At 45.5% G+C, this 24,654-nt stretch overlaps 1 protein-coding gene across 2 annotated transcripts in view; it reads right to left on the bottom strand.

Moving 5' to 3' along the window:
• OSBP (oxysterol binding protein) overlaps window positions 1-21,528 on the bottom strand; it is a 34,186-nt gene extending 12,658 nt beyond the window's left edge. The window contains exons 1-9 of one of the 2 annotated variants that reach the window (XM_082627599.1): window positions 21,022-21,528; window positions 14,626-14,834; window positions 11,793-12,043; window positions 7,126-7,324; window positions 6,767-6,869; window positions 6,146-6,200; window positions 5,815-5,946; window positions 708-953; window positions 305-425 (exon numbers count right to left, since the gene is read on the bottom strand). In XM_082627599.1, the coding sequence (XP_082483725.1) occupies window positions 305-425; window positions 708-953; window positions 5,815-5,946; window positions 6,146-6,200; window positions 6,767-6,869; window positions 7,126-7,324; window positions 11,793-12,043; window positions 14,626-14,834; window positions 21,022-21,386 (1,681 nt within the window). In that variant the 5' untranslated portion in view covers window positions 21,387-21,528. The remainder of the gene's footprint in view (window positions 1-304; window positions 426-707; window positions 954-5,814; window positions 5,947-6,145; window positions 6,201-6,766; window positions 6,870-7,125; window positions 7,325-11,792; window positions 12,044-14,625; window positions 14,835-21,021) is intronic. The other variant, XM_082627600.1, reaches the window with a different exon arrangement.
• Window positions 21,529-24,654: the final 3,126 nt, after the last annotated feature.

Here is a 24,654-nt window from a genome sequence, read left to right as displayed (position 1 = left end):
ACCAACTAAAAGAATTTTTAAAATGCATGCTAAAATGTGTATTCTAAAATAGTACTTGAAGATGCATTAAACAGAGCTAAGAAGACAAAGAACTTGTGACCGGATGGGTCCTTAAAGTCTCACCTCCCCACAACCCGCAACCCAGCAGCTGAGAAGTTAAATGACCTGCACAAAGCTAGCTCGTAAGGTTCAGTGCCTGAATCAGACCTCCAGGTTCCTGACTACTGAACCAGTAACCTCCTCCATCCTGCCAGAAGAGCTTTCCTTCCTGGAGCACAGATTCTTACAAAGATGGTGGCCTTACCAAGGGGCATAATGGAGAGGTATTTGCCTCGAAACTTGCTGGTGATTTTGATTTCCTGACGCAACGTCCAGCCATGTTTGGACTCAGCGTGGTGTGCAGCCGCAGGGGGATGATGACTCACCTTGAAGAAATCAGTGGCTCAAATTAAAAGGAAGAAAGGAGAACAAAACGATACTGCCTATTAACTGGTGATAAACACCCCACATTCGCACTTGACATTTTTACACCCATGGCAGTAGATGCATAGCAGGGCCTCCAGTGTTGAAGTCCTGGAGGACAAGAAGGCAGTTTGGGGCGACGGGGTCTGCAATTTCTGCACACGTTGACACCCAGGGGTATCAACCAAAGAAAGTCATCCCTTTCTTCAAAAAGGAAACATGTCACAGTCCTGAGGCTCCGTTACCTGCTCACAGAGGGACCGGTACCCATTCTCCTCTAATCGGTCTAGCTCAAAGGTCTCCCCAAGAAGTGGGTTGAATGGCTTGCTGGTACGGAAGACAGTAGTGGAGTAGGAGGACACGGTGAAAGCTGCAACATAACAGAGCTGTTCTAGAGAGTTCTCACACTTTGCAGCTCGGTCTAACAGCTCATGGTATTCCAGATCTTCAGTGAGGCGCTGAAGCATGGATAAGGGCTCATTAAAGTTTACCTGTCAGGAAAAGAGCAGATATAAAAACTTTGTCCACACATCCAAATGAGACAATTTCCTTCTTTCTTTCTTTTTTTTTCCTTTTTGCAGTCGGAGGGAGACACATATCGAGATGTCAAGATGATAAAACAAATCACTGGGAAAAGAAGAGGCCTTTGCTCAGTGGAGCAACTCCAAAGATCTAGCCTGAAAGCAGCCCATTCTCCTTGGTCAACTGTTCATGTCAGTGAGTGGTGGAAATCTCCATTTTCGTTTATTTCACTAGCTGGAAGCACTGTGAGATGGGAACCGTGCCTCTTCTGCTTACCACTGCATATCCAGGAGCCACTGATGCCTGGCCCATGAGAAACTGTCATCAAATAGGTATTGAATGAATGAATAAAAGGGGAAATGGACTTCAGCACAAGTATACGCAGAGAAGAAGTTCGGTATTTAAAACTTGTGAGGGAGGAAAGAAAGGGTAGTAAATTCTAAGTGCAGTTGTGTCCTGACTAGTGGAAAAAACATTACAGTCGTTAGCTTCCACTCCCAGACTAGACCATCACTGAGTCTCAGTTCAGTTCTACATCAGGCCAGGATTCTGCTTTCTTCTCTGAGGTTGGACAGTTGTGTTTCTGCACCTGGAGTATGCATGCTGGGGGCTAAGAGAGGGCTCTGAGTGCTTCTACCTTTCAAGTTTTAGAGCCAACTTAGGGCACTCAGCCACAGGATGAAGCAAGTGTGTGTCTGTGGACCTCTGTCGGGCAGAAGATGTCCATTCATGCCACAAATATTTATTGAGCCCTCATGGGTGCCAGACCCTATACAACTCAGCGGGTATAGAGAAGTGAACAAAAGAGACATTGTCCCCTCATCCCGCAAAGAATTAGCTTCCAAGTTGACTGTCTGGAATTTATGATGACTTTACTACTTTAAAAAATTACTGTAAAAAGAGGTTAGGTTCCCAGGCTAGTCCATAAAGCTTATTTAACCAGCAATACAGCTCAATAAGCCTGAATATCAGTAGCCTGAGTTGAGTCCAAAGAAGAGAGGAAGGAAGAAAAAAATGTCCTTTGTATTGAATGGAGCTGACCTAAAGCAAAATTTCAGTCAATAAAACAAACAAAAACAACACTTTTCTTTCCTACAGTCCTACCTCTTTTTCTTTTTCTGCATTTTTATCCAACCTCCTACCCCCAATCTGAGTCACATACTACCTTAATGCTTACTGTCCTCCCAATTATGAAACATCTTGTAATTTCCACTATAACAAACTTTGGAAACAAAGTATAAAGGAAAACATCTACTTGAAATACCATCACCCAAAGATAACCACTATTAATAGTTTCATATTTGTTTCTATGCATTTATACATTAAAAAAATAATAATATACTAGAGCCTGCTTTTTCTGAGAAATATACTAAGCATTTCTCTGTGAAAATTTCCCAACGGGGAAGTAGGATCTACCCTGCCTCAACTAAAACCAGTGTACCACACTCCAAAGCCATGCTGTCCACACAGAGAACAGCACTATGATAAGAAAAATGCACACTGAGGGGAAACGGCTGGACAGAACTCAAATCCTCAAGTGTCTTTTTATTTTTTTTAGCTAATTGGGCCTCTCACTGTTGTGGCCTCTCCCGTTGCGGAGCACAGGCTCCGGACGCGCAGGCTCAGCGGCCATGGCTCACGGGCCCAGCCGCTCCACAGCATGTGGGATCTTCCCTTACCGGGGTACGAACCCGTGTCCCCTGCATCGGCAGGCGGACTCTCTACCACTGCGCCACCAGGGAAGCCCCTCAAGTGTCTTTTTAAAAGACGGTACTTATTAACTATGCCAACAAAATCTCTCCGTGGCAGAACTGCAGGCAACATGCAGTTAACATTTCCATACATTTCAAGGAAAACGGGACAGGTGATGTGCTCCGCCGGTGGCTACAGGACAGATGAGCACCACCTGGGCCTAGAATCAGCATATCCTTACTTAGCCCATCACCGCGTATCACACACACACAGCCCTGCCCCCCAACAGCTGTTCCAGGAACCACAGTTTCTCTGAAGGTGCCAAGCTTTTTATACTGGTCATTTTATCCCTCAGAGGGCTAACAGGGAAACAAACAAATCTGAGAAATTACAGTGGAAAGAAACAGGGTGTTAGTTATATGGCTGATGGAGAGCTGGGCAGCATAACATGACAGCCTGGAGGTCAGCAGCGGCAGGAAGCCATAACTGCTGACAGGCAGGAGGAACAAAGAGCAGCGGTGGTATTACCGCAGCGCAGAGGCCGGAGGCGTGCACAGAAGCTGAAGCCTCAGGCGGGCCTGTCCAGTGGAAACTAGAGCCACACAGCTGCTGCCAGAGCACTGCCCGAGAGAATGTAGCCGGGGCGGGAGTACCCTGGGGTTTCTCCCTTCCTCCCGCTCCAAACTCCTCCTGGTGCCTTGCACTGGTGGAGCCCAGCCAGAGCCAGCAGACACAGAAGCCTGAGAAACACAGCCTGGAGGGATCAGCTTTCCTGTGACACAGCACAGAGCAGGGCGAGGGTGAGGACGAGATCCACAGGCCAACAGGTACAGGACTGCACATTCCTTGTAACAAGTCAACAAGGAACTAATGGTAAAGTGGGACAGAGAGGTCATCTGGACTCAGAACCTGTCTCTAAGCAGGAACGTCATTGCTGAGGCTGCAATGACTTGCCTTTCCAGCCTACCTCTCCACCACTTCCTTCAACGCACTAGGCAAAGAAGCAGGGCTTCTTTTCAGGCCCCTAGTCAACCACTTATTTTATGCTTCTCCAGTGTGCTTACTCATGGCCTTTTCCTGTCTGGAGGTCAACATTTTTCTAACAGAAATCCTATGCACTTACATACAAATCTATTTGTTTTCCAAGACTCAGTTAACTAATTACTTTAACATTTGCTGAATGATATGTATGTGCCAGGCACTGGCTAAGCATCAAGGATATAAAAACCAGTCTCTGCCCATTAAGAACAGTCTATGGAGAGGCAGAAACCACTCACTGGTCCGTCAACCCCAAGAGGCTAGGAGAATGCTGTCTGTATGCCGTGCAACTGGCTATGGGCAGAGCCTGCAGCTATCCCCCACTCTCCATTCTTCCCTTCTTCTACAAGCAGTTGAATCCCCAATTTTTAACTAGGTCATGCCACCAAGAATAGAAGTCTTCATTTCTAGTCTCCTCTCCAGCTAGCTGAGGCCATATAACTAAGTTCTGGCCAAAGAGATTGAAGGGAAAATGGTTCATGAAATTTCCAGGAAGCACCCTTAAAGGCAGGACATGCCCTTCTCCTCTTTCCCTCTTCCTGCTGAGTGGAATGCGATCCTGATGGCCCGAGTTGGAGCAGCCACTTAACACCTGCTGCTAGGAATTGAGGCCACAGGCAGCAGAACAACAGGACAGAAAGGAGCCTGGTCATGACAGTGTGGAGTATCATACCAGCCCTGGACCACCTACTTCTGGACTTTAACGTGATAATGAGTTAAGCTAATATTTGTTGGCCAGCTTTTTCTGTGAAAGGTTAGACAGTAAATATTTAGGCTTCATGGGCCATATGGCCTCTGTCACACCTACTCAACACTGCTGTTCTAGGATGAAAGCAGCCACAGACAGTCTGTAAATGAATGAGCATGTACTGTGTTCCAATAAACTTCATGGACACTAACATCTAAATTGTATATAATTTTCACATCACAAAATATTATCCTCCTTTTGATATTTTTCAACCATTTAAAAACATAAAACTATGCTTAGCTTGTAGGCTGTACAGATGGCAGCGAGATTTGGCCCCAGGGCCACAGTTTGCTGACCCCTGGTCTAAACCAACATATTTTGGATTCTTTAAACTGAACCTATACCTGATACACTGATACAACCCCAGGCAGCTAGGCAGTCATTAAACTCTTGGGGAGTGAACCAGCAAGTTAAACCCACTGCCCAGAAATAAACAGTGGCACTTGTTGGAACACAGGGAAGAGACGGCTCACCCTGACCAGATGCACGGGTGAAGGTCTGTTGAAAGAGACGACACCACAGTCGAATCCTGAAAAAAAGGGTATCAGCCAGGACAAAAGAAAAGTGGCATAGGTGGGTGGGAAGCTGATGAAAGTTTGGGCAGAAAGAGCAGTGTGTGCAAATGTCCTGAGGGAGAAAAAAAAAAGATGCTGGTGAGTCCCTGGAGGTAACTCCCAAAGACCAGAACGCGGCATGTGTATGGGTGGAGCCTTGTCCTTGGGGAGGAAGTATCAAGCCCACTAAGGGATCTGGACTACTCTCAAAGAAGTAAGGAGCTAGTAAGGGATTTTAAGCTAAGGAATGACATGACTACATTTGCAATATTAAAAAGATCCCTTTTTAAAACAGTGTGGACAGATTGGAGGAGGGCATGACAGGAGGCAGGGACGTCAGTCCAAACACCTCCTTCACCAGGGAGATGGTCCACAGCTTCCTGGTTGGAATGAATTGGTTTTGCTTTTGTCTCCCCAAACCTTTGTATGCACAGTACTTCCCATCATAGAAAGGAATATTTTCTACCTGTTTTCATGTCTGTCTCTTGAACTACATGCTTCTTGAAAACAGAAACGATGTTGAATTTATCTTTGCAGGTCCTCAGCACACCTGGCATAGGAATTTGCTCATAAATAACTGTCACTGAACAAATGCATCTGATTCTAGGTGATTTGGAAACATATCAGATCCCTAGCGAAAATTAAAGCAGCTTTTTACGAGATCGTTGATGACTACATGGGTAACAAGGACCATGCCACAAACTGCCACAGGAGTGGGTGGAGGCTGTCCCGGCAGCACTCTTCTGACCGGGGCCTGAGAGGCCTTCCGGGCAGAGCCTGGTCGTGCAAGACCCTCACCGGCATGGGGATCTTGGACAGTTCTTTTCCGATGCAGTTCTTCATGATGCTCCACAAATTGAGGCTATAGTTTGGCTTGTATGGTATCCTCGTTCTCTTTTCCTTCTTGGTCTCTTCCAGCTGATGCTTGTACTAAGCGCAAAAACAAAGCCATTCAATCACCCACAAAGAACAGAAAACCCAGTATTTATAAGCTTCCCTTCCCCCATGCTAAAAAAAAAAAAAAAGAAAAGAAAATCAGTACTTTCTATTTCTCTTAGTACTTTATAAGCAAATCCTTGGGAATGACACCTTAGTCCCTCAGTCTTGGTAATTTCCAAATAAGAGTTACCTGTTCATCAAGGCTGATGTCACTGCTGGCTCCGCTGATGTTGCTGCCAGTACGTCTACACAGACGGGAAGCGTATGAGAATTAGCACAAAGATCAGAACTAGAGTTTGGTCCTCACCATGTCTTTACAAAGCAGAATGCTAAGGACACGGCACAAACTTATTGATGAGTGATCAAACGACGACACTTAGAAAACAGTACGTATGGGGCTTCCCTGGTGGCGCAGTGGTTGGGAGTCCGCCTGCCGATGCAGGGGACACGGGTTCGAGCCCTGGTCTGGGAAGATCCCACATGCCGCGGAGCAGTTAGGCCCATGAGCCATGGCCGCTGAGTCTGCGCGTCCGGAGCCTGTGCTCCGCAACGGGAGAGGCCACAACAGTGAGAGGCCACGTACCGCAAAAAAAAAAAAAAAAAAAGAAAAAAAAAAAAAAAGAAAACAGTACGTATGAATAGACACCTCCGGAGAACTTGTTCGTGTAAAAAAGCTGACAGTCTTCCACTTATGTAAGGAAAAGAGTCCATATCTTAGTAAACAACTATGACACTCCCACTGAAACATTTCTAACCTTTCCATGGCCAGATATGCTCATTTTGCAGGGGGTGGGAATCAAGAATGACTCACTTGTGGCCCAAATTTTCAGGCATGGTGATGATCTCAGGAGCGTCAAAGAACTCATTCTCGTCATCCTCATCACTCACGTCTCCTTTGCCTGAGCAGCACTGACCTACAAGGAGGAAAGCTGCATTTGTTCCCTTTGGCTGCATTTATCAAAACCTGGCACAGCTGGAGCTTTCAAATATTAACCACAAACATAGTAACAAACGGTAGAAAGCAATGGGGAAGTCAGAGGAATAAAGGGCTCGAATTCCATCTCACATGAGTCGCTGATTCTGGAGAATCTGAGGCTCTCTCTATCAGCTGCAGAAAAGCATGTGGCTGGGATCAGAACAGGCTGTCCAAGCGCCAAGCCAGCAGCTCACCTTTGCCAGAAGCAGTGCCGCCAGGAGCGTTTGCCGGCAGCACCGTGGCTCCTCGGAAGGCTCTCTCCAGGTGATTGTGCTGCTTTGCCAGCTGCTCCAGGGTCTCTTCCAGGCGGATACGCTGGTCCCTTTCGTACTGCAGGGACTTCTGCCACTTTTTACTGTGGGTCTGGGCTAACACAAGAAAATCTCTGCAGGCCTGTGTGGAGAAAGAGTCGATATAGGTCACCCCAACTCAGCTAGTCAGAGATTCCCCTCAGGCCTCCGTAAGCCCAGTAGGTAACCTTATTCTGGGAACTTGAACGAGCAAATGACAATGAAAGGCCCTCCCTGTTATTCCACAGTATCAGGGACAGCCAGTTCCATGACACAATCAAGGTCAACTCCAGAAAAAAAAAATTGAATGTGGTTGTCACAGTTCCGTCATATTTTCCTGGTCATGAGGACCAAACAAATGCCAAGTGAGCAACAGACCTAGACAAAGTATTTGTGCAACATCACAAAGGGCAGCTATGTGAACTGCTCCAAAGAAGAAACCTATTGACTAAAAGGTGAGGAAAAGCATGGGATAAGCATCTATTGCTTTCAATACATTCTCAACTAAACTCAAGTCACCTAAAACTGAGGAATTCAGACACTGAGAACAGAGAGTCTGCAGTGAATTAAACCAAATATAGGGAAATTTAATTGGTTTTTATTTTGGTCACTAAGATAAAAACTGATCTTAAAAATCAGAAGCCTACCTGAGGAATCGAAGAAGAGTCTAGAGACAAAACACAAACCTGACCATATTAGTCCCTTCACTGGCTCCCCATCGACATTAGGACCAAGTCCTAACTACTGGTTATGGACATAAATGGCCCTTGTATCCTCCTGTCCAGGCAGCTGGACCCACCCCTGCACCCTGCCATGGAGCCACCCCGAACTGCTCGCCCTTTCTCAGACATGCAGATTTCTTTCAGGCCTGCCCACCGGAGCACGTGCTATTTGCTTGGCCTAGAATGCCTTCCTACCCCCTTTCTCTGCTTGGCCAAGTCCTCTTCATTCTTTAAGATCTATGGCAAATGTTACCTCTTCTGTGACACTCCCCGCCCAACCCCCATCTCATAAGTAGCCAGTCTCTCCTCTACTTTCCACAGCACTTTGCACATATTTCTATTTTACACCATCCACAGCAGTATCGTGACTTTCTCTCCAGATGGATTATGAGCCACTTGAAGACACCATTTATAGCTTATTCACATATTTATCTCCAGCTCCTCACTTAGCTGCTTTGTACATAGTGGGAACCTGATACAGTTTGCTTAATAAATAAAGGAAGGAAGGGAGCCATGTAAGCTTAAAAGTCTATACCCTGTTAAAGAGAAACTAAAAGGTAAATAGAACATCTACTCCCATGGTTTCAACCTTTGCCTGTGGGCTGATGCCTACTAAATCAGTAATTCCAGCTCTACGCTCAGGGAGCCGCAGACCAGACTATCCAGTTGCCCACTCAATGGCTCAAAGTAATCTCAGAATCAGTGGGTCCCATACTGAACTCACCATGTTCCCTTTCTGACTCTGCATCTCCATCCCAAGAACAGTTCCAGGGCCCTTCCACCTGCCCAAGCCAGAAAACTAAGAGGCATCCTTGACTCTTAGTTTTCTTCCCTCCCCACATCCAATGATCAAATCCTACTGATTTTCCTTCAATATTTCTGGACTCTGTACATTTCTTTCGTTCCTCCACACTCAGAAGCAGTACAGAGGACATACTCTGGACTTGTCACAGCTCCGTCCTACTATCTAACTACGGAATTTTTAGCAAGTTACTTAACCTCCTGGTGCCTCAACTTTCTCATCTGTAAACAAAGAATGACAACGGCAGCTATCTTAAAAGTTGTTGCTTAACATGTAAAGCACTCAGACCAGGCTCACAGTAATCATTCAACAAGGTGTTATCTGTTAAGAGTTACGCCTGCATCAAAGTCGGTCTTAGCCTCTTCTAATCCACCACTACCAAACCCATTTAGTAGGATCTGCACACAGCCCCCGACCCCCCATACTTAACTCCTCTTCGGCCTGATCTCTAGCTACTTCCTTGCTTGTCTAACAGTCAACTGCAAGGGGTTCCCAGACTTTGGGAGAGAGGGAGGGATACACACACACCACACCTGGATCAACTCTCTTCCCTCCCTTCCTTTGAAGAACAGGGGCCATAACTCAAAGTGAGTGAGAGAAGATTATACGCCAGGCACTTTACTGAACACTCGACATCCATTATCTAATAAAAGCCTCTCCACACCCTGAGAGCAGCTACTAGGATCATCACCATTTACAGAAAAGGAACTGGGGTCACCGAGGGACTAGGGGGCCCCAGGTTACAGAGATGGTTAACTGGGGCAGTTGGGCTTCAGGACCCCAAACTCTCTGTTGCCTTTTTTTCGTAAGAAGACTCTCTCGGGTCTTTCAGAATTTATCTGAGGGGTTACCTTCTCAGATCCTCCTGGTCTGAGCTAGACACTCCCACGGTGCTACAGCACAGCAGCCTGTGCTCACATCTCTCCTGGCACGCAGCACACTCCATAATGATCTGTTCCCTTCTCTGGCCCCTCACTGGACAGTGACCTCCCTGAGGGCAGGGACCACAGCCACATTAGTTTTATGTCCCCAGCACAGTGCCTGGAACACAGAAGGTGCTCCATAGGTGTTCGCTGCATTAGCAAATGCATATACTAGCAGTGTCAAATGCACTCCCCTGCTTAGGCTCACTCTGCTAATAAGAAAAGCTACACCCTCAGCAAGCAAGCAACTGAGTGAAATGCGTGCGTTCCTCCTTTGCTGTAACACTGCCTGTTTAGAGACGTGATGTGTTAGCAGGCCAGTGTTAAGGCCTTGCCGTCACCCCCTAAAAGGTACAAAGGCAACAACACAGGGCTAATAAAAAATGCATTTCCTGCAGTAACTGGCTATAAAAGGGGCAAAGACGGTGCACCCAGGGAGAACAGAATGAGAACGGATACAAACTCTGGATACCTAGAACTCAGGGAAAAAGAACTGTCACCAGGAACAAAGATAAGCATATTTTCAAGAGAAAAGTCCAAAATAAAGTTCCAGTTTTATGAGACATTTTTAAATCAAGAGGTGTTTTATTTAGCAAATTTTTCCTATCAGAGTAGGAGAAAAATTGTCATGGAGCACGGTGTTCACCTGACATGGATAAAAGGTAACAGATGGTTGTGTCCTGAGCTGTTCTATTTCAAAAGTATATTTATTTACTATTGATTAAATGACCTGTATGATTTATGAGGTTTTCCTGATCACAGGAGGACCAGAAAAACAGGCACACAGGCACCAAGAAGTACGAGAGTTTGGAAAGAGAGCACACGACCAAACATCAGAAACACAAGCGCCAGGGCTGGTCTGCAGAATGGTGCTGGGAGGCACCGATCTGCCTGCAGTCCTTAAGGGGACAAAATAATTTCTCTCCTCTACTTTGTGGGAGTCGGAGCACTGAAGAGAGTGTTCAATGCTTCAGAAAATGACACGAAAGTAAAAGTTACTACAACTTTCTATTAAGAAACAAAGGGGTTTTAAATGCGAAAAACCAAATTTTCCCTTGGTCATAGGAAAAGACCTTCGACCTCTAAGAGCCACGTGAACACAACTAGCTCTAAGCAGATGCCTTGTTATCACTCCTCAAACAAGGAAAACTCTGACCCTAGTGAAGTAAGTTCATCCCATTTAATTAGCTAGGAAAACAAAAACAAAAACAAAACAACCACCTGCATAAGCCCTTTCTCACAGAGCAGTCTTCTCCGTGCCTTATGAAGTATCCTCTCGTGTTCCTATGTGGAAGCTGACTAAAATAACCTGCCGGGTGAGGACCAGTCACCAGCAGAGGAAAAAGAGCGCTGTTTATAAACAGTGCACTCATTCCATACCTATCACCCAGTATCGTACACACATCACCAACGTCAGTGGCACGTTGGGTTTACCTGGAGCCCTGCACCCAAGCAGCCAAAGTACTCCCTAAACCAACGACAGCACCCAAGCCAGGAGTCATAAGGAGGCAGAAGCACTGGCCCCTTCTTTTGAAAAGAAAAGTACCCAAGGTTGAATATTTAGTTTTATCACCCAGAATTACCCCTCAAATCCAAGACTAAAGATGGGACTAACCAGGATTACAAGGTTCTCACTAGTACTCAATCCAGCCCCCACTTACCACACTGTAGGCCAGGGTGCGTTAGCAAAGCAGGGGTCAGACTCCAACCAAAATCTCAAAGAACATGGAAGTGGAAAGGGCCCATGAAGACCTTTTAGTTCCAATAGATAAAGTTAGAGAAAAATATAGAGAGAGAGACAGATAGATAGATAGATAGATAGATAGAACCACAACCCAGAGAAGTGAAGGGACTCAGCTAACATCACCATCAGATGCCCTGCTGGAGGCAGACGCAGGGCTGGAGCAGTGTCCTCCTGACCATTCAAGCAGAGCGGGCAAGTCATTCCATCTGTGCACCCTGTTCCATTTCATGCAACAAAAAAATGTAACTCAAATCCCTTGACCGATTAAGCAGGACCTAACGTCCTATGCTCTACCAACTACAATTTTCCAGCATCTGGGGAGAATTACATTTCAAAGAGGGAAAGAAGCAAAAAGTCAAGGCAGACGTGTGCGCGCTTACGTTGATCATGGCGTTGGACGTTATCCTGAAGAGCGTGGCCCGCTCGTTGACCTGTTTGATCTTCTCGTTGCTCTCGGCCGGCAGCCGCAGGGACTCCAGCTCGCTGAGCGAGCGCTGCAGTGCCGTGCCGTGCTTGGCGATCAGGTCGTTGCACGTGCTCAGGTCCTCCACTTTGCTGGACAGGGTCCGCAGGGTGTTCTGCAGCTCGGTCTTGTCGGTTTGTGAGACGGACTCTTCATCTCCTGACTCATCTGTACGGGCGGAAAGGTGAGTGATAGGACTCCAAGCCCAGGGCTGAGAGTCGGAACCCTACCCACTCTGCCCACAACCAAACCGACACTCCTCAGGCTGTGCGTTCTGACCGACTGAGAGCTCACCATTGCCAGGTGATTCGCCTACAGGTGGTCCACAGCCCACTTGTGTCACAAACACCTGGGGTACTACTACTTTTTTTCCCCTGGGGCAGACGACAATAAGCATCTTTTATGCTCATGCTTTTTTTTTCCTTCTAGTTTTATTGACGTGTAATTGACAAATACCACTGCTACAAGTTTAAGGTGTGCAGCATATACACCTGACATATACTGTGAAGTGGTTAAAATAGGTTAGCCTCCATCATCTCATACAGATACAAAAAGAAGGTTATGTTTCCCTCGTGATGAGACTTTTAGGATCTACTCTCTTAACAACTTTCAAATACACCGAACGGCAGTGTTAACTACAGTCATCATGTTGTATTAACATCCCCAGGACTTATTTATCTTAGAACTGGAAGCTTGTACCTTTCTTTTTTAATCTGGTATTTTTTTTTTTTTTTGGCTGTGTTGGGTCTTCGTTGCTGCACACGGGCTTTCTCTAGTTGCGGCAAGTGGGGGCTACTCTTCGTTGCGGTGCGTGGGCTTCTCATTGCGGTGGCTTCCCTTGTTGCAGGGCACAGGCTCTGGGCGCGCGGGCTTCAGGAGTTGCAGCACGTGGGCTCAGTAGTTGTGGAGCACAGGCTTAGTTGCTCTGCGGCATGTGGGATCTTCCCGGGCCAGGGATTGAACCCGTGTCTTCTTCATTGGCAGGCGGATTCTTAACCACTGCGCCACCAGAGAAGTCCCTGGAAGCTTGTACTTTTTGACCACCCTCCTCCATCCCTGCATGTCCCAACCCTGGGGCTCTTCTTAAAGGTGCAGTCTCTGGCCCCACCCCCAGAAAAACCTTGATTTGGCTGGTGTGAGACAAGGTCCAGGAGTCTGTATTTTGAATAAGCTGTCTGGGTAACTCTGATGCATATTGAGGTTTGCGAACCAGTGACCTAGAGGACAGGATGGAGAAGCTATATGGCTCTTGGGGCTGGGAATGAATTATTGAGCCTTTTAACCCTAGCTTGAGGGTCCCAATCCAGTCACACTGATTATTAGTGCAAATCCACTGTCATCCGTTGGGTGACCAGCGGGCCTATATGACACGGGTGGAGAACCGCAGTCTAGCTGCTCTCTGTAAACCATGTCCACATCATCAAAAGACTCATTAACTTATCTTTTCTAAAGGACAACTCAGGAACTTCATGATGAGCTCATCTGACACTAAAGCCACCCCTGCACTGAAAGCTATGCAAGGTCTTCTTTTAAATGACTTTCAAATAATAAGTCAAGTAGAGAGCTGTGCTGTGCCTCTTGCTATCAGTTTTGTCCTTAACACTTTGTAAATGCAAAGTTCTTTTCCAGCAATGTCACTTCCTTTGGGGGAGCTAAAATCAGCACTAAAATCAAAACAAAAGAAACAAGGAAGGACCTGCCCTATCTGTTAGGCAAACAGGCAGGGCCAGAGTCAAAATATAACCTGTTACCCGGAAATTTACAAATCAGTAAACTTTCCTTTCATTGCTTAAGAGATATTAAACACAGCATGGGAAAGAACAAGGGATAAGAAACACAAGAGATGAACAAAAGTTAGCAGGTGGGCATCTTGGTCAGCTCTAAGTGAACAAGCTCAGTGTGACTAAACTATCAACATCTGCGGGGAAATCCTACCATTTTCCTTTAAGAAAAATCAAAACATAATTAGATTGTTCTTTTTAGTGAGACTATGGTAGCAAAATAAAGATTTTTCACAGAAAATATCACATATAATTATTATTTTTTTAATGTGCCTCAAGCATGAAACAGCTCTGGCCACCAACCCAGGCACCAAGCTGGGTTGAACAAAGGGCTGTACACGCCTCTGCCCAGGCTGATACAAGAGCAACACCACCCGTCAGGTGCCTCTTTGCCCACTGCCAGGGGGTTTCACATACAATGTTTCTGGCAATCTACGAAGGGTGTTGGTTTCAATTCAACCAGAAAAGAGTTAAGTAAGAAGATGTCAGGAGAAAAAAGTAAGGACAGATCCAAAGTGTGAGTTGTAATAATCCTGACTGATCTATCAATAAAATAATTCTCAAAATTTTCAGGTAGTCAGTGGGCATTGAGAGCCGAAAGGATAACCGATAGGCTCCTAAGACAGAGTTTCCCAATCTGAACAACTCTGACATTTTGGGCCGGCTACCTCTCTGCTGTGGGGCTGCCCTGTGCATTGGCAGGAGGTTTAGCAGCATCCCTGGCCTCCTCTCCCTAGATGCCATCAGCACCGCCACTCCTCAGCCTTCGCCAAATGTCCCCTTGGGGGCAGAATTGCCCCCAGCTGAAAACCAGCACTCCAGGAGAAATTCTGCCTGATGAGCAGAAGGCTGAGACATCCAGGAGGTAGCTGATAATTAAATGACAATGACAGTGAGGGACAAAATAAGATTTGTGCATAAGAGGGGCACACAGAATGTTCCCCAGACACAATATTCTTTGCTCCCTACCTGATTCTGCCAGCATCTTCACAGCCTTGGCCTTGGCCAGTTCCAGGGCTGTGACCCAGCGCTGCCGCTCTACTTCTGAGCTCGCCTTCAGATGGTAGGTCTGAGCACCCCCATTGGAAATGATGAAGTTGCAGGAGTCCTCCACCGTGATGTTGGCTGTGGCGAGGTTGATGGTACCACGGCAGGTATGTCTCATTTCTGCCTTTGACCTGCAATAACGAGCCAAAGACAAGCTAAGTAGAAAGTTGATGCGTGGTTTATCCTTCACCACATTCCATTTCATAACTCTAAGCCTTTTGAAAATACAGCAGTCTTAGGAATTAGCAAGTTCTAATATTTCCCTCAAATGGCTCCCTAAAATTCAAAAAACAATCAGTAGGGATTTCCATTCAGAGCCTATAAGATTTTATTGCTCTGCTGTCCCTCTCACCCTTAGCTTTTAAAAAAATAGGCTTCACTGAAGGACAACTACATACGGTATTAACCCAACAATTTTAAGAGTACAATTTAGTGAGTTTTGACAAATGTATACAATTGTGCTACCACCTCCACAATCAAGACGTAGAACACTTCCATCACCCCAGAAAGTTCCCTCATGCCCTTTTGCAGTCAGGAATTACCTTTTACTTAGCAAGATATAATTATGAAATAGTGCTTTATAAACTCATGCAACAAAATTCTGTAAAATAACCGTATTCTCTAAGAGAAAGAATAGCTCTATTTTACATGTATTGAACAACCCATTCCCCCAACTATAACTCAGCCCAAATGAAATTCTCATACTACTCTTAACAACTATCTTGCAGGAGTGTAAGGCACCCTTAGACGTTTAGAGTATTAAATACTGACTACAGCTCAAATGATATGAAATAGGAATAACTAGCCTTCTGTGGGAGTCAAGAAAGAATAATCATTAAAGAATCACCAGGTGGTATAATCTTTCTGGAATATATTCTTTCCTAAGGTCCACTGACCTCTATTGGTGGGAACTCCTAAGCCATCCTATTAATAGCTAGGAGAGATTCAGCAAATCTGTTCTCAGAGGACTGGGTATAAAAATTTTCCCCATTTCTACTGACTGACAGTTCTATTAATAGACTAACTTTTGAACTTTACAGCACTGGTTGGTGACAACAAGCTACAAGAGACCTGGCATAAAAGATCACGCTGCCAGCACAACCGAGTGTACAGGGCAAACTGTGCTAATTTCCCCCACCCGCTGATTATGCCCAGGGACCTGCATGTTGAGACTGCAGTTTTTCCCTGACCAACTTGGAACATAAAGAGGTCAAAGTCCTTTGCCAACTGCCACAGTGCAAAGCAGAGCCATTTCTCTTTCACGAGTGTCAAGCGGCCAAACATACCTGGCATGTCCAGAATTCCTGCATGCCAGAGATGACACACACTCCATCTCTGGAAACTAAGATTTGGTGGCTTTGAGAAAGTCTGTGTGCTGTGTTTAGGAAGACAGATTTGCTATCGTTCGGTTTGTCCCATGAAACTGGTTTTTCTTCCTTAGATGCACAAATGAGCAGTATGGGATGGCCGGGGCGGGGGGGAGGGGGGGACGGGTCCTCAATAAACCAGGCCATTTCCATCGCGCCCACACCTGCCACACTGTAACGTGAATCCCTGGTTTTTCTATTCTTACCTCCCCTCCCCTGCCCCCAAGCTTCAGTTACATTATGAATAATGCAGGCTGAATTACAGACCCGCAGCTGACAGGCCTGCTCACCCTTGCTTTCTACTCCAAAGGTGTTACTTGGACCGTCTACCACACTCCTCACAACGTGTTGGTATTTTCCACAAGCCACTTCCTAGGAATCTCTTCTGCTTGGGTCATTTTCATGAACTCAATAAGTATCTCAAATCACATAACGTCTGTAGCAGTTTTTAAAATACCAAAGAACTCTGGAAGTAGGGCGGGCTTAACTTCAGAGCTCTTGCGTTCAAGCAGGTACACCTATGCTTATAAATGATGAGTGCAGAAGCAAGAAAGACATGCTTTTCAGAGTGCAAGATAAGTTCTTTAGGCACCTCAGTATCAGGTGGTATTTTCTGGTTAGTAAGGTCTTCCCTGAAAAGGCCAGCTGAAATAGTAACTCAGTCTCTAGAAGCTAGCCAGGAAAACTATGGGCTTGTCATGATGTGTCTAGGAGAGCTGGGGTTCTACATATGGTTTTAAGTAACTGGACATCTGTGTAACTTTATGAGGAAGAACAGGATAGGTAAAAAGAAGGCTTGCCAAAGCCTATTAGGACAGTTCATCAGAGCATGGGTCTAGGAAGTACTCAGCTAAAAAGAAAACAGTATTTTGTAAAAGGCATATACAAGATACGATTGGTTTTGGAGGCATGAAAAACAGGAGGAAAGACGAGTTGGCTAAATAAGGAGATGGGGACCCAAAGAACCTGTTCGAAAGAATAAACTACCAATTCGTTGATAGGAAGTACTTCAACGTGATTTTGACGGTAGTGCGTAGATTTGATAACTTTGGATCCTGTTGCTTGGTTGGTGTGTGGGTGGAACCATCTTAGCTGGCAAGGACAGGCCCGTGGTATATTTCCCAATATGTGGTTTGATATGTTTTGGAAGTAGTTTTAGCTGTAGTCAGACAGGTACCACTAGCTACTGTAAGAGAGAAGTGAAAAGTGGTTACAAGTACTTAAAAGATAGCAACATATAGGTTATTACTGTCCAACCAAGATCAATACTGATCAAGACTGGTACTGATCAAAGACTCAACTGGGCTAGAAAGTAGATCTGATTAGGAACTTGTATGAGGAAAAATGACCACACATTAAGGCCCTCAGCTGATACACAACTTTTGAAAATGGGGAATCAGTGTTAACAGTGACTTACAAGCCAAGTTAGGACATGAATCAATTGAACATTAGAATGATAGCCAGTGTAACAGGAAAACATGAACCTGAGTAGGGGAAAAACTTTGGAGCAGACTAAAATTTTAGATTTGTGATTTAACCTTAAACTGATAGTCCTGGATGAGTAATTAGAAAGGGTTAAAATGAAAATCAACTCTGAATATAATAATGCAAACGATATACATAAGCCAAAGCAATCCTGAGAAAGAAAAACGGACCTGGAGGAATCAGGCTCCCTGACTTCAGACTATACTATGGAGCTACAGTGATAAAGACAGTATGGTATTGGCACAAAAACAGAAATACAGATCAATGGAACAGGATCAAAAGCCCAGAGATAAAACCACACACATATGGTAACCTTATCTTTGATAAAGGAGGCAAGAATATACAATGGAGAAAGGACAGCCTCTTCAATAAGTGGTGCTGGGAAAACTGGACAGCTACATGTAAAAGAATGAAATTAGAACACTTCCTAACACCATACACAAAAATAAACTCAAAATGGATTAAAGACCTAAATGTAAGGCCAGACACTATAAAACTCTGACAGGAAAACATAGGCAGAACACTCTATGACATACATCACAACAAGATCCTTTTTGACCCACCTCTTAGAGAAATGGAAATAAAAACAAAAATAAACAAATGGGACCTAATGAAACTTAAAAGCTTTTGCACAGCAAAGGAAACCATAAACAAGGTGAAAAAACAACCCTCAGAATGGGAGAAAATATTTGCAAATGAAGCAATTGACAAAGGATTAATCTCCAAAATATACAAGCAACTCATGCAGCTCAATATCAAATAAACAAACAATGCAATCCAAAAATGGGCAGAAGACCTAAACAGACATTTCTCCAAAGAAGACATACAGATGGCCAACAAACACATGAAAGGATGCTCAACATCACTAATCATTAGAGAAATGCAAATCAAAACCACAATGAGGGGGCTTCCCTGGTGGTGCAGTGGTTGAGAGTCCGCCTGCCGATGCAGGGGACACGGCTTCATGCCCTGTTCCGGGAAGATCCCACATGCCACAGAGCGGCTGGGCCTGTGAGCCATGGCCGCTGAGCCTGAGCATTCCGCAACGGGAGAGGCCACAACAGTGAGAGGCCCGCGAACCGCAAAAAAAAAAAAAAAACCACAATGAGGTATCACCTCATACCGGTCGGAATGGCCATCATCAAAAAATCTACAAACAATAAATGCTGGAGGGGGTGTGGAGAAAAGGGAACCCTCTTGCACTGTTGGTGGGAATGTAAATTGATACAGCCACTATGGAGAACGGTATGGTGGTTCCTTAAAACACTAAAAATAGAACTACCATATGACCCAGCAATCCCACTACTGGGCATATACCCTGAGAAAAACATAATTCAAAGAGAGTCATGTACCACAATGTTCATTGCAGCTCTATTTACAATATCCAGGACATGGAAGCAACCTAAGTGTCCATCGACAGATGAATGGATAAAGAAGATGTGGCACATATATACAGTGGAATATTACTCAGCCATAAAAAGAAACGAAATTGAGTTATTTGTAGTGAGGTGGATGGACCTAGAGACTGTCATACAGAGTGAAGTAAGAAAGGGAAAAACAAATACCCTGTGCCAACACATATATACGGAATCTAAAAAAAAATTGTTCTGATGAACTTAGGGGGAGGACAGGAGTGAAGACGCAGACATGGAGAATGGACTTGACACGCGGAGGGGGAAGGGTAAGCTGGGACGAAGTGAGAGAGTGGCATGGACATATATACCCTACCAAATGTAAAACAGATAGCTAGTGGGAAGCAGCTGCATAGCCCAGGGAGATCAGCTCGGTGTTTTGTGACCACCTAGAGGGGTGGGAGGGAGATGCAAGAGGGAGGGGATATGGGGATATATGTATACGTATAGCTGATTCACTTTGTTATACAGCAGAAACTAACACAACACTGTAAAGCAATTATACTCCAATAAAGATGGTAAAAAAAAAAAAAAGAAATGAAATACACAAGTGTTCACAATTAATGTGGCTTAAGCAGTGAGGATGTGCTAAGGTATTTTCCACTGTGTTAGAGACCAGATAAGCATGTGTTCCTACTTCAACAACCTCCACTCCCATCTTCAATTTGCTCTCAAAATTCTTTAAGAGCCAATACAATGGAGTTGGTGGAAAAGAGATTTGTTCACCCAAACCCTCCTGGTGGCAAAGTGACTACTGGCAGAGAAAAAGAAATAGAGAGTGAGCCGTTCTTAACAACACTGTTTTGGGGCCCAAATAGAATGGTCTTTATAAAAAGATTTCACTTAGAAATGCCATTATATTAAGGAAAATCTCCCTTAAAGGGAACTTCTATACATTTCGTATAAAATATACATAGTATCATGACCTATAAATGTACCAGTTATGGATAAGTAGTTATCTCTATATCTGACTGATCCATGTAACACTAACCTGGCTTTTAGGTTGTGTTCGTGTTAAAAGAATTAGTTTCAAATCCTGACTAAAGACCTTGGGAAACTTGCCCAAGCTAAGTCTCTGTTTCCTCATTGGTAAGATGGGAATATCTCCTAACTTCCAGATTGTTTTGGGGAGTCAAAGAATACTGTATGTTAAACACCTATCCAAACTGTCCAGCACTCAGGAAATGTTTATGTCCTGTCTCCAAATCCAGTGTCCTAACCTCTCTATCTATATAGTAACATGAGTAGCCAAAAGCATGTTATGTTGTGGGAAGATTGTAGGTCACCGTAAACGTGTATTAAACATCCCAAAACAAGCATTTTTGAACAGAAGTAGTCATACAAAAGAGATGGACTCTTCTCTTAATGAAACTTAAACCTCACTGACCAGAGAGACCCCAGAAATACTGGATGGAACACTTAATGATTCCCATGGGAGGAGGTGGGGCAGGCAAAAAGAAACACTGGAGTGCACTTCTCCATTCTGGTCTGTCCAGAAGGCGAAAGCCTAGGCAAATCTTGGAGAGATAAAGAAAGGGGACAGATACCGGGGCCACCCTACGCGTGGTGTCCTTGTGCCTGAATGTGGAGAGAGCAAAGGCGGGTACATCAAGGGCTGCTAATAACCTTGAATTCTGGAGACTCGGCACAGAGAGCTAAGCCTTGGGACTTTTTACAGTAAGTTCCTTGGGAGCGGTGCCTGGACTTTGCCCTCCCATATGTGTCCCTTAAACACCTACAACAGCGCCTTTCTTGCAGAATTAATCATTGCACCGATGCGCTGTTGGAAACACAATGGAAGAGTAGATGCTCTCCGAACAACTGGAAGGGCCAGGGACCGAGGGGAAGGTATGGCACCAAGGGTGGGTCACCCAGGTGGAGCGGTAAGTCCTGGGGCGTCCACTTTCGTGATGGTGGACTCGTGTCGCAGGCTGTCAACGCGCGCAAGTGACGAAAAGGGGCCTGGGGCGACCTTGGCTGCTAGGCGGGCCGGAGAGGGTGAGGGCACGGGGGCTGTGGGCTGCAGTGGGGGACGGCGCCCCGGAAGCAGTTACCTGTAGTAGCTCAGGAGCCCGTTGCTCAGCACGAACCACCGCCGCTGGTAGCCTTTGATATAATTGGTCCATTTGAAGAGCCAGCCCTCGCGAGCCGAGCCCGAACCCCCAGCGCCCGAGCCCCCCGCAGGCGGCGCAGGAGCCGGGCCGGCCGCCGCCACTCCCCCGGCCCCGGGGCCCGGGCCGCCCGCAGCCACAGCGGCCACCGTGCCCGGGGCGATCCCGGAGCCCGGCCCCGATTCTCCGCGGCCGCCGGCGCCGCCTCCTCCCACCATGGGGGGACCGGCGCCGCCGCCGCCGCCGCCCGGGGCCGCAATGGCTGCCGGGCCCGGGCCCACTACTCCTCTCAGCTCCGTCGCCGCCATGAGCCGCCGCCGCCCGGAGATACAGGACCGGAACGGCCTACGAGAGCCGCCGTCGCCTCCCGGAGGGCCCCACTCGGCTAGCACATCAGCCGCCGCCGCGCAGCGTCCCCGCCCAGCCAGGCCGGCCGCGGGGAGGAGGGCTCTGCCGCCGGGAAAGACGAAGTCGATTGGTGAGGCTGAGTGTCACTTGCGGAAGACCCCTCGCACATTGGCATTTCTCTTGGGCCTGTCATTCCACCAGCGCCCAGTGAGAGCCCGTGGTGGGACGCTTCCGCCAGGCGCGCCGTTGATTGGTGCAGGTGAAGGCCAATCAGACTCATGAAAAGCTCATTGGTGCTTTCCCGAAGTCTCCGGCGCTCAGGGAGGACTCGAGAATGCAGACTACCCAGCCAGTGTGATTGTCGAATGGCTAGTATTTCTGCCACTCATTTTAGTTTATGCCTCCGTCACCGCCACGTCACCCCCTCCCATCACTTTTCTCCTCGCCCCTCTTCCGCCCTTACGGATTGGTGGTTCGTATCAGCTGCTCAACCTTTTCTACCATTTGCTGAACGAGTTGAGGAGAAAGGGGAAGAGTGTAGTCTTCACAGCCTCACTTTCATTTTTTATTGGTTGGAATGGATGCCACTCACAAGTCGGCGGAGAGACAGAGCGGTGATTGGAGATGATTGGTTCCGGGAGTTGTCTGTGAAAGCAGGAGCGTAACAATGCTAACCAATGAAAGAAACAGATTGAGAAAGGGGCAGGCCAGGGCAGCCAATAAAACCAGGGAAGGGCACTTGCGGGGCGTGCTCGTCTGCTTCCACCTTTGTGGAAGTTTGCGAGAGGCGAAAGCGAGTCAGCTTCTTAAAAGCGGTTTTTGATGTACGCGCAGTGTTGGGAATCCCTCTCTCTGAGTTAAGATTTCCATAGTTTCTTGTTGAGAAGAGTGATTTTCAGTAGTCAGCCCCTGCCTATGTCTCTCCCTTCTAGGGCCCCCTTCTAGCAGCTGGCTCCAAGCTGGAGGCCTGAATTCCTGGGGAGCCCAGAAATGTCTTCCCCAGTTTCCTCCTGAATCCACCACCCTAATTCCTTTGCCTGGTTTGCTCATCGTCGCACCGCACCCCTTATCTCTTGATTGTAGACTGTCATAAGCTTCTCCTAATTCTGTTCCACGAGTTGCTGACCCAGCTGTGAGGAGAAAATAGACTGGAGAAGACCTGACTTTACGTGTGCTTCCGACCGGCGTCTCTAACAGTTCTAAAGGCCCTTGTTGGTTGTAGCATCATAAGCGCACATGTGTATGCTTAACTTTGCACAGAAAGTAGTTATTTTAGATAAATTGACTGTTCACACATTTATGAAAGTCATAAATTCAGTAACTCATTTAACATTTAGACGTTGTGAACTGTTGTTACAAACAAATGGAGCTTTGGGGGGAACCTGGTATCTGTTACATTTTGCTAGTTTTGCTGGACAAGAGAAATAGCTGCTAGACGTTGTAAAACAAATTGCTTTTTCTTGGCAATGTGCTTCACGGTATCAGGAAAATAAAATATTTCTTAAAAGGTCCTTTTTCTGAAAACGTTTTTAAAAGAAAAATATCTATTGAATTCTGGAGAGAGAATGCACTTTGAAAATCTACAGTTAGATGTAGGCTATTTGGGATTAATTGTTGTTATTTTAACTCAACTAAAGTGAATCCCTTTATGCTTGAGTCCTGCCTTTGCTACTTACTGGCTCTCTGGCTTTGGAAAAGTCATTTAAGCACTCCAAGCCTCAGTATTCGTTTCTGTTAAATAGGAATAAAGCCTTATAGCGATACTGTTGTGATTAAATGCATACAAACGTGTTTGATAAACTAAACAGCTACAAAAACGTAAGGTGTTACAGGGGCTGGAGGAACCAGATAAAAAACACCCCCAAGGAGACAATCAAGTAAATAAAAAATGTGATACATTCTATAAGACAACTGGTTTTACAGAAGATAAGATATAAAGATTAAGGAAAAGTGATATCATAACAAAGAGTCACATGGTGATTGTTGTAATTTTTTTTTAATTTAAAGAAGAAATCCACACAATCAAATGCTTGACTGGATTCTGGTTCTGAAAAAACAAACAAAAAACCCCAAAAACTGCTTTTCAGACATTTGGGGGATAACTGGGGAAATTTGAAAATGGACTGGTATTAGATGATCTAATACCAGTAAAAAGCAGTTATTACATTTGTTCAATGTATTTGTTCAATGTACATATGTTCAATGTAGGTATGATGGATATAAATGAAAGCATCTTTAGAATCTGGAGAAATAGCCTCTTCAATAAGTGGTGTTGGGGAAACTGGACAGCTACCTGCAAAAGAATCAAACTGGACTACCCTCTCACACCATATTGAAAAATAAATTCAAAATGGATTAAAGACTTAAACGTAAGGCCTGAAGCCATAAAACTTCTAGAAGGAAACCTCGGCAGTATGCTCTTTGACATAAGTCTTAGAAATATTTTTTGGGATATGTCTCCTCAGGAAAGAGAAACAAAGAAAAAATAAACAAATGGGACCTAATCAAACTTAAAAGCTTTTGCACAACGAAGGAAATTATCAACAAAATGAAAAGGCAGCCTACTGAATGGGAGAAGGTATTTGCAAACAATATATTTGATAAGAGGTTAATATCTAAAACATACAAAGAACTCGTACAACTCAATATCAAAAAGCCAAACAACCCAATTAAAAAATGGGCAGAGGGGCTTCCCTGGTGGCGCAGTGGTTGAGAGTCCGCCTGGCAATGCAGGCGACACGGGTTCGTGCCCCGGTCTGGGAAGATCCCACATGCCGCGGAGTGGCTGGGCCTGTGAGCCATGGCCACTGAGCCTGCGCGTCTGGAGCCTGTGCTCCGCAACGGGAGAGGCCCGCGAACCGGAAAAAAAAAAAAAATGGGCAGAGGATCTGAATAGACATTTTTCCAAAAAAGACATACAGATGGCCAAGAGACACATGAAAAGATGCTCAAAATCACTAATCATCAGAGAAATGCAAATCAAAACCACAATGTTATGTCACCTCACACCTGTCAGAATGGCTGTTATCAAAAAAAAAAAAAAAAAACAACGAGTGTTGACGAGGATGTGGAGAAAAGGGAACCTTTGTGCAGTGTTAGTGGGAATGTAAATTGGTGTAGCCACTATGGAAAACAGTACGGAGGTTTCTCAAAAAATTAAAAATAGAACTGCCATATGATCCAGCAATCCCACTTCTGGGTTATTATCTGAAGAAAATGAAAACACTA

The sequence above is a fragment of the Mesoplodon mirus genome, assembly GCF_964341445.2.
Source record: "Mesoplodon mirus genome assembly, chromosome: 7".
Lineage (NCBI taxonomy): Eukaryota > Metazoa > Chordata > Mammalia > Artiodactyla > Ziphiidae > Mesoplodon > Mesoplodon mirus.
Note: the sequence above shows the minus strand (reverse complement) of the source record. Positions and strands in the feature narration are given on the sequence as shown.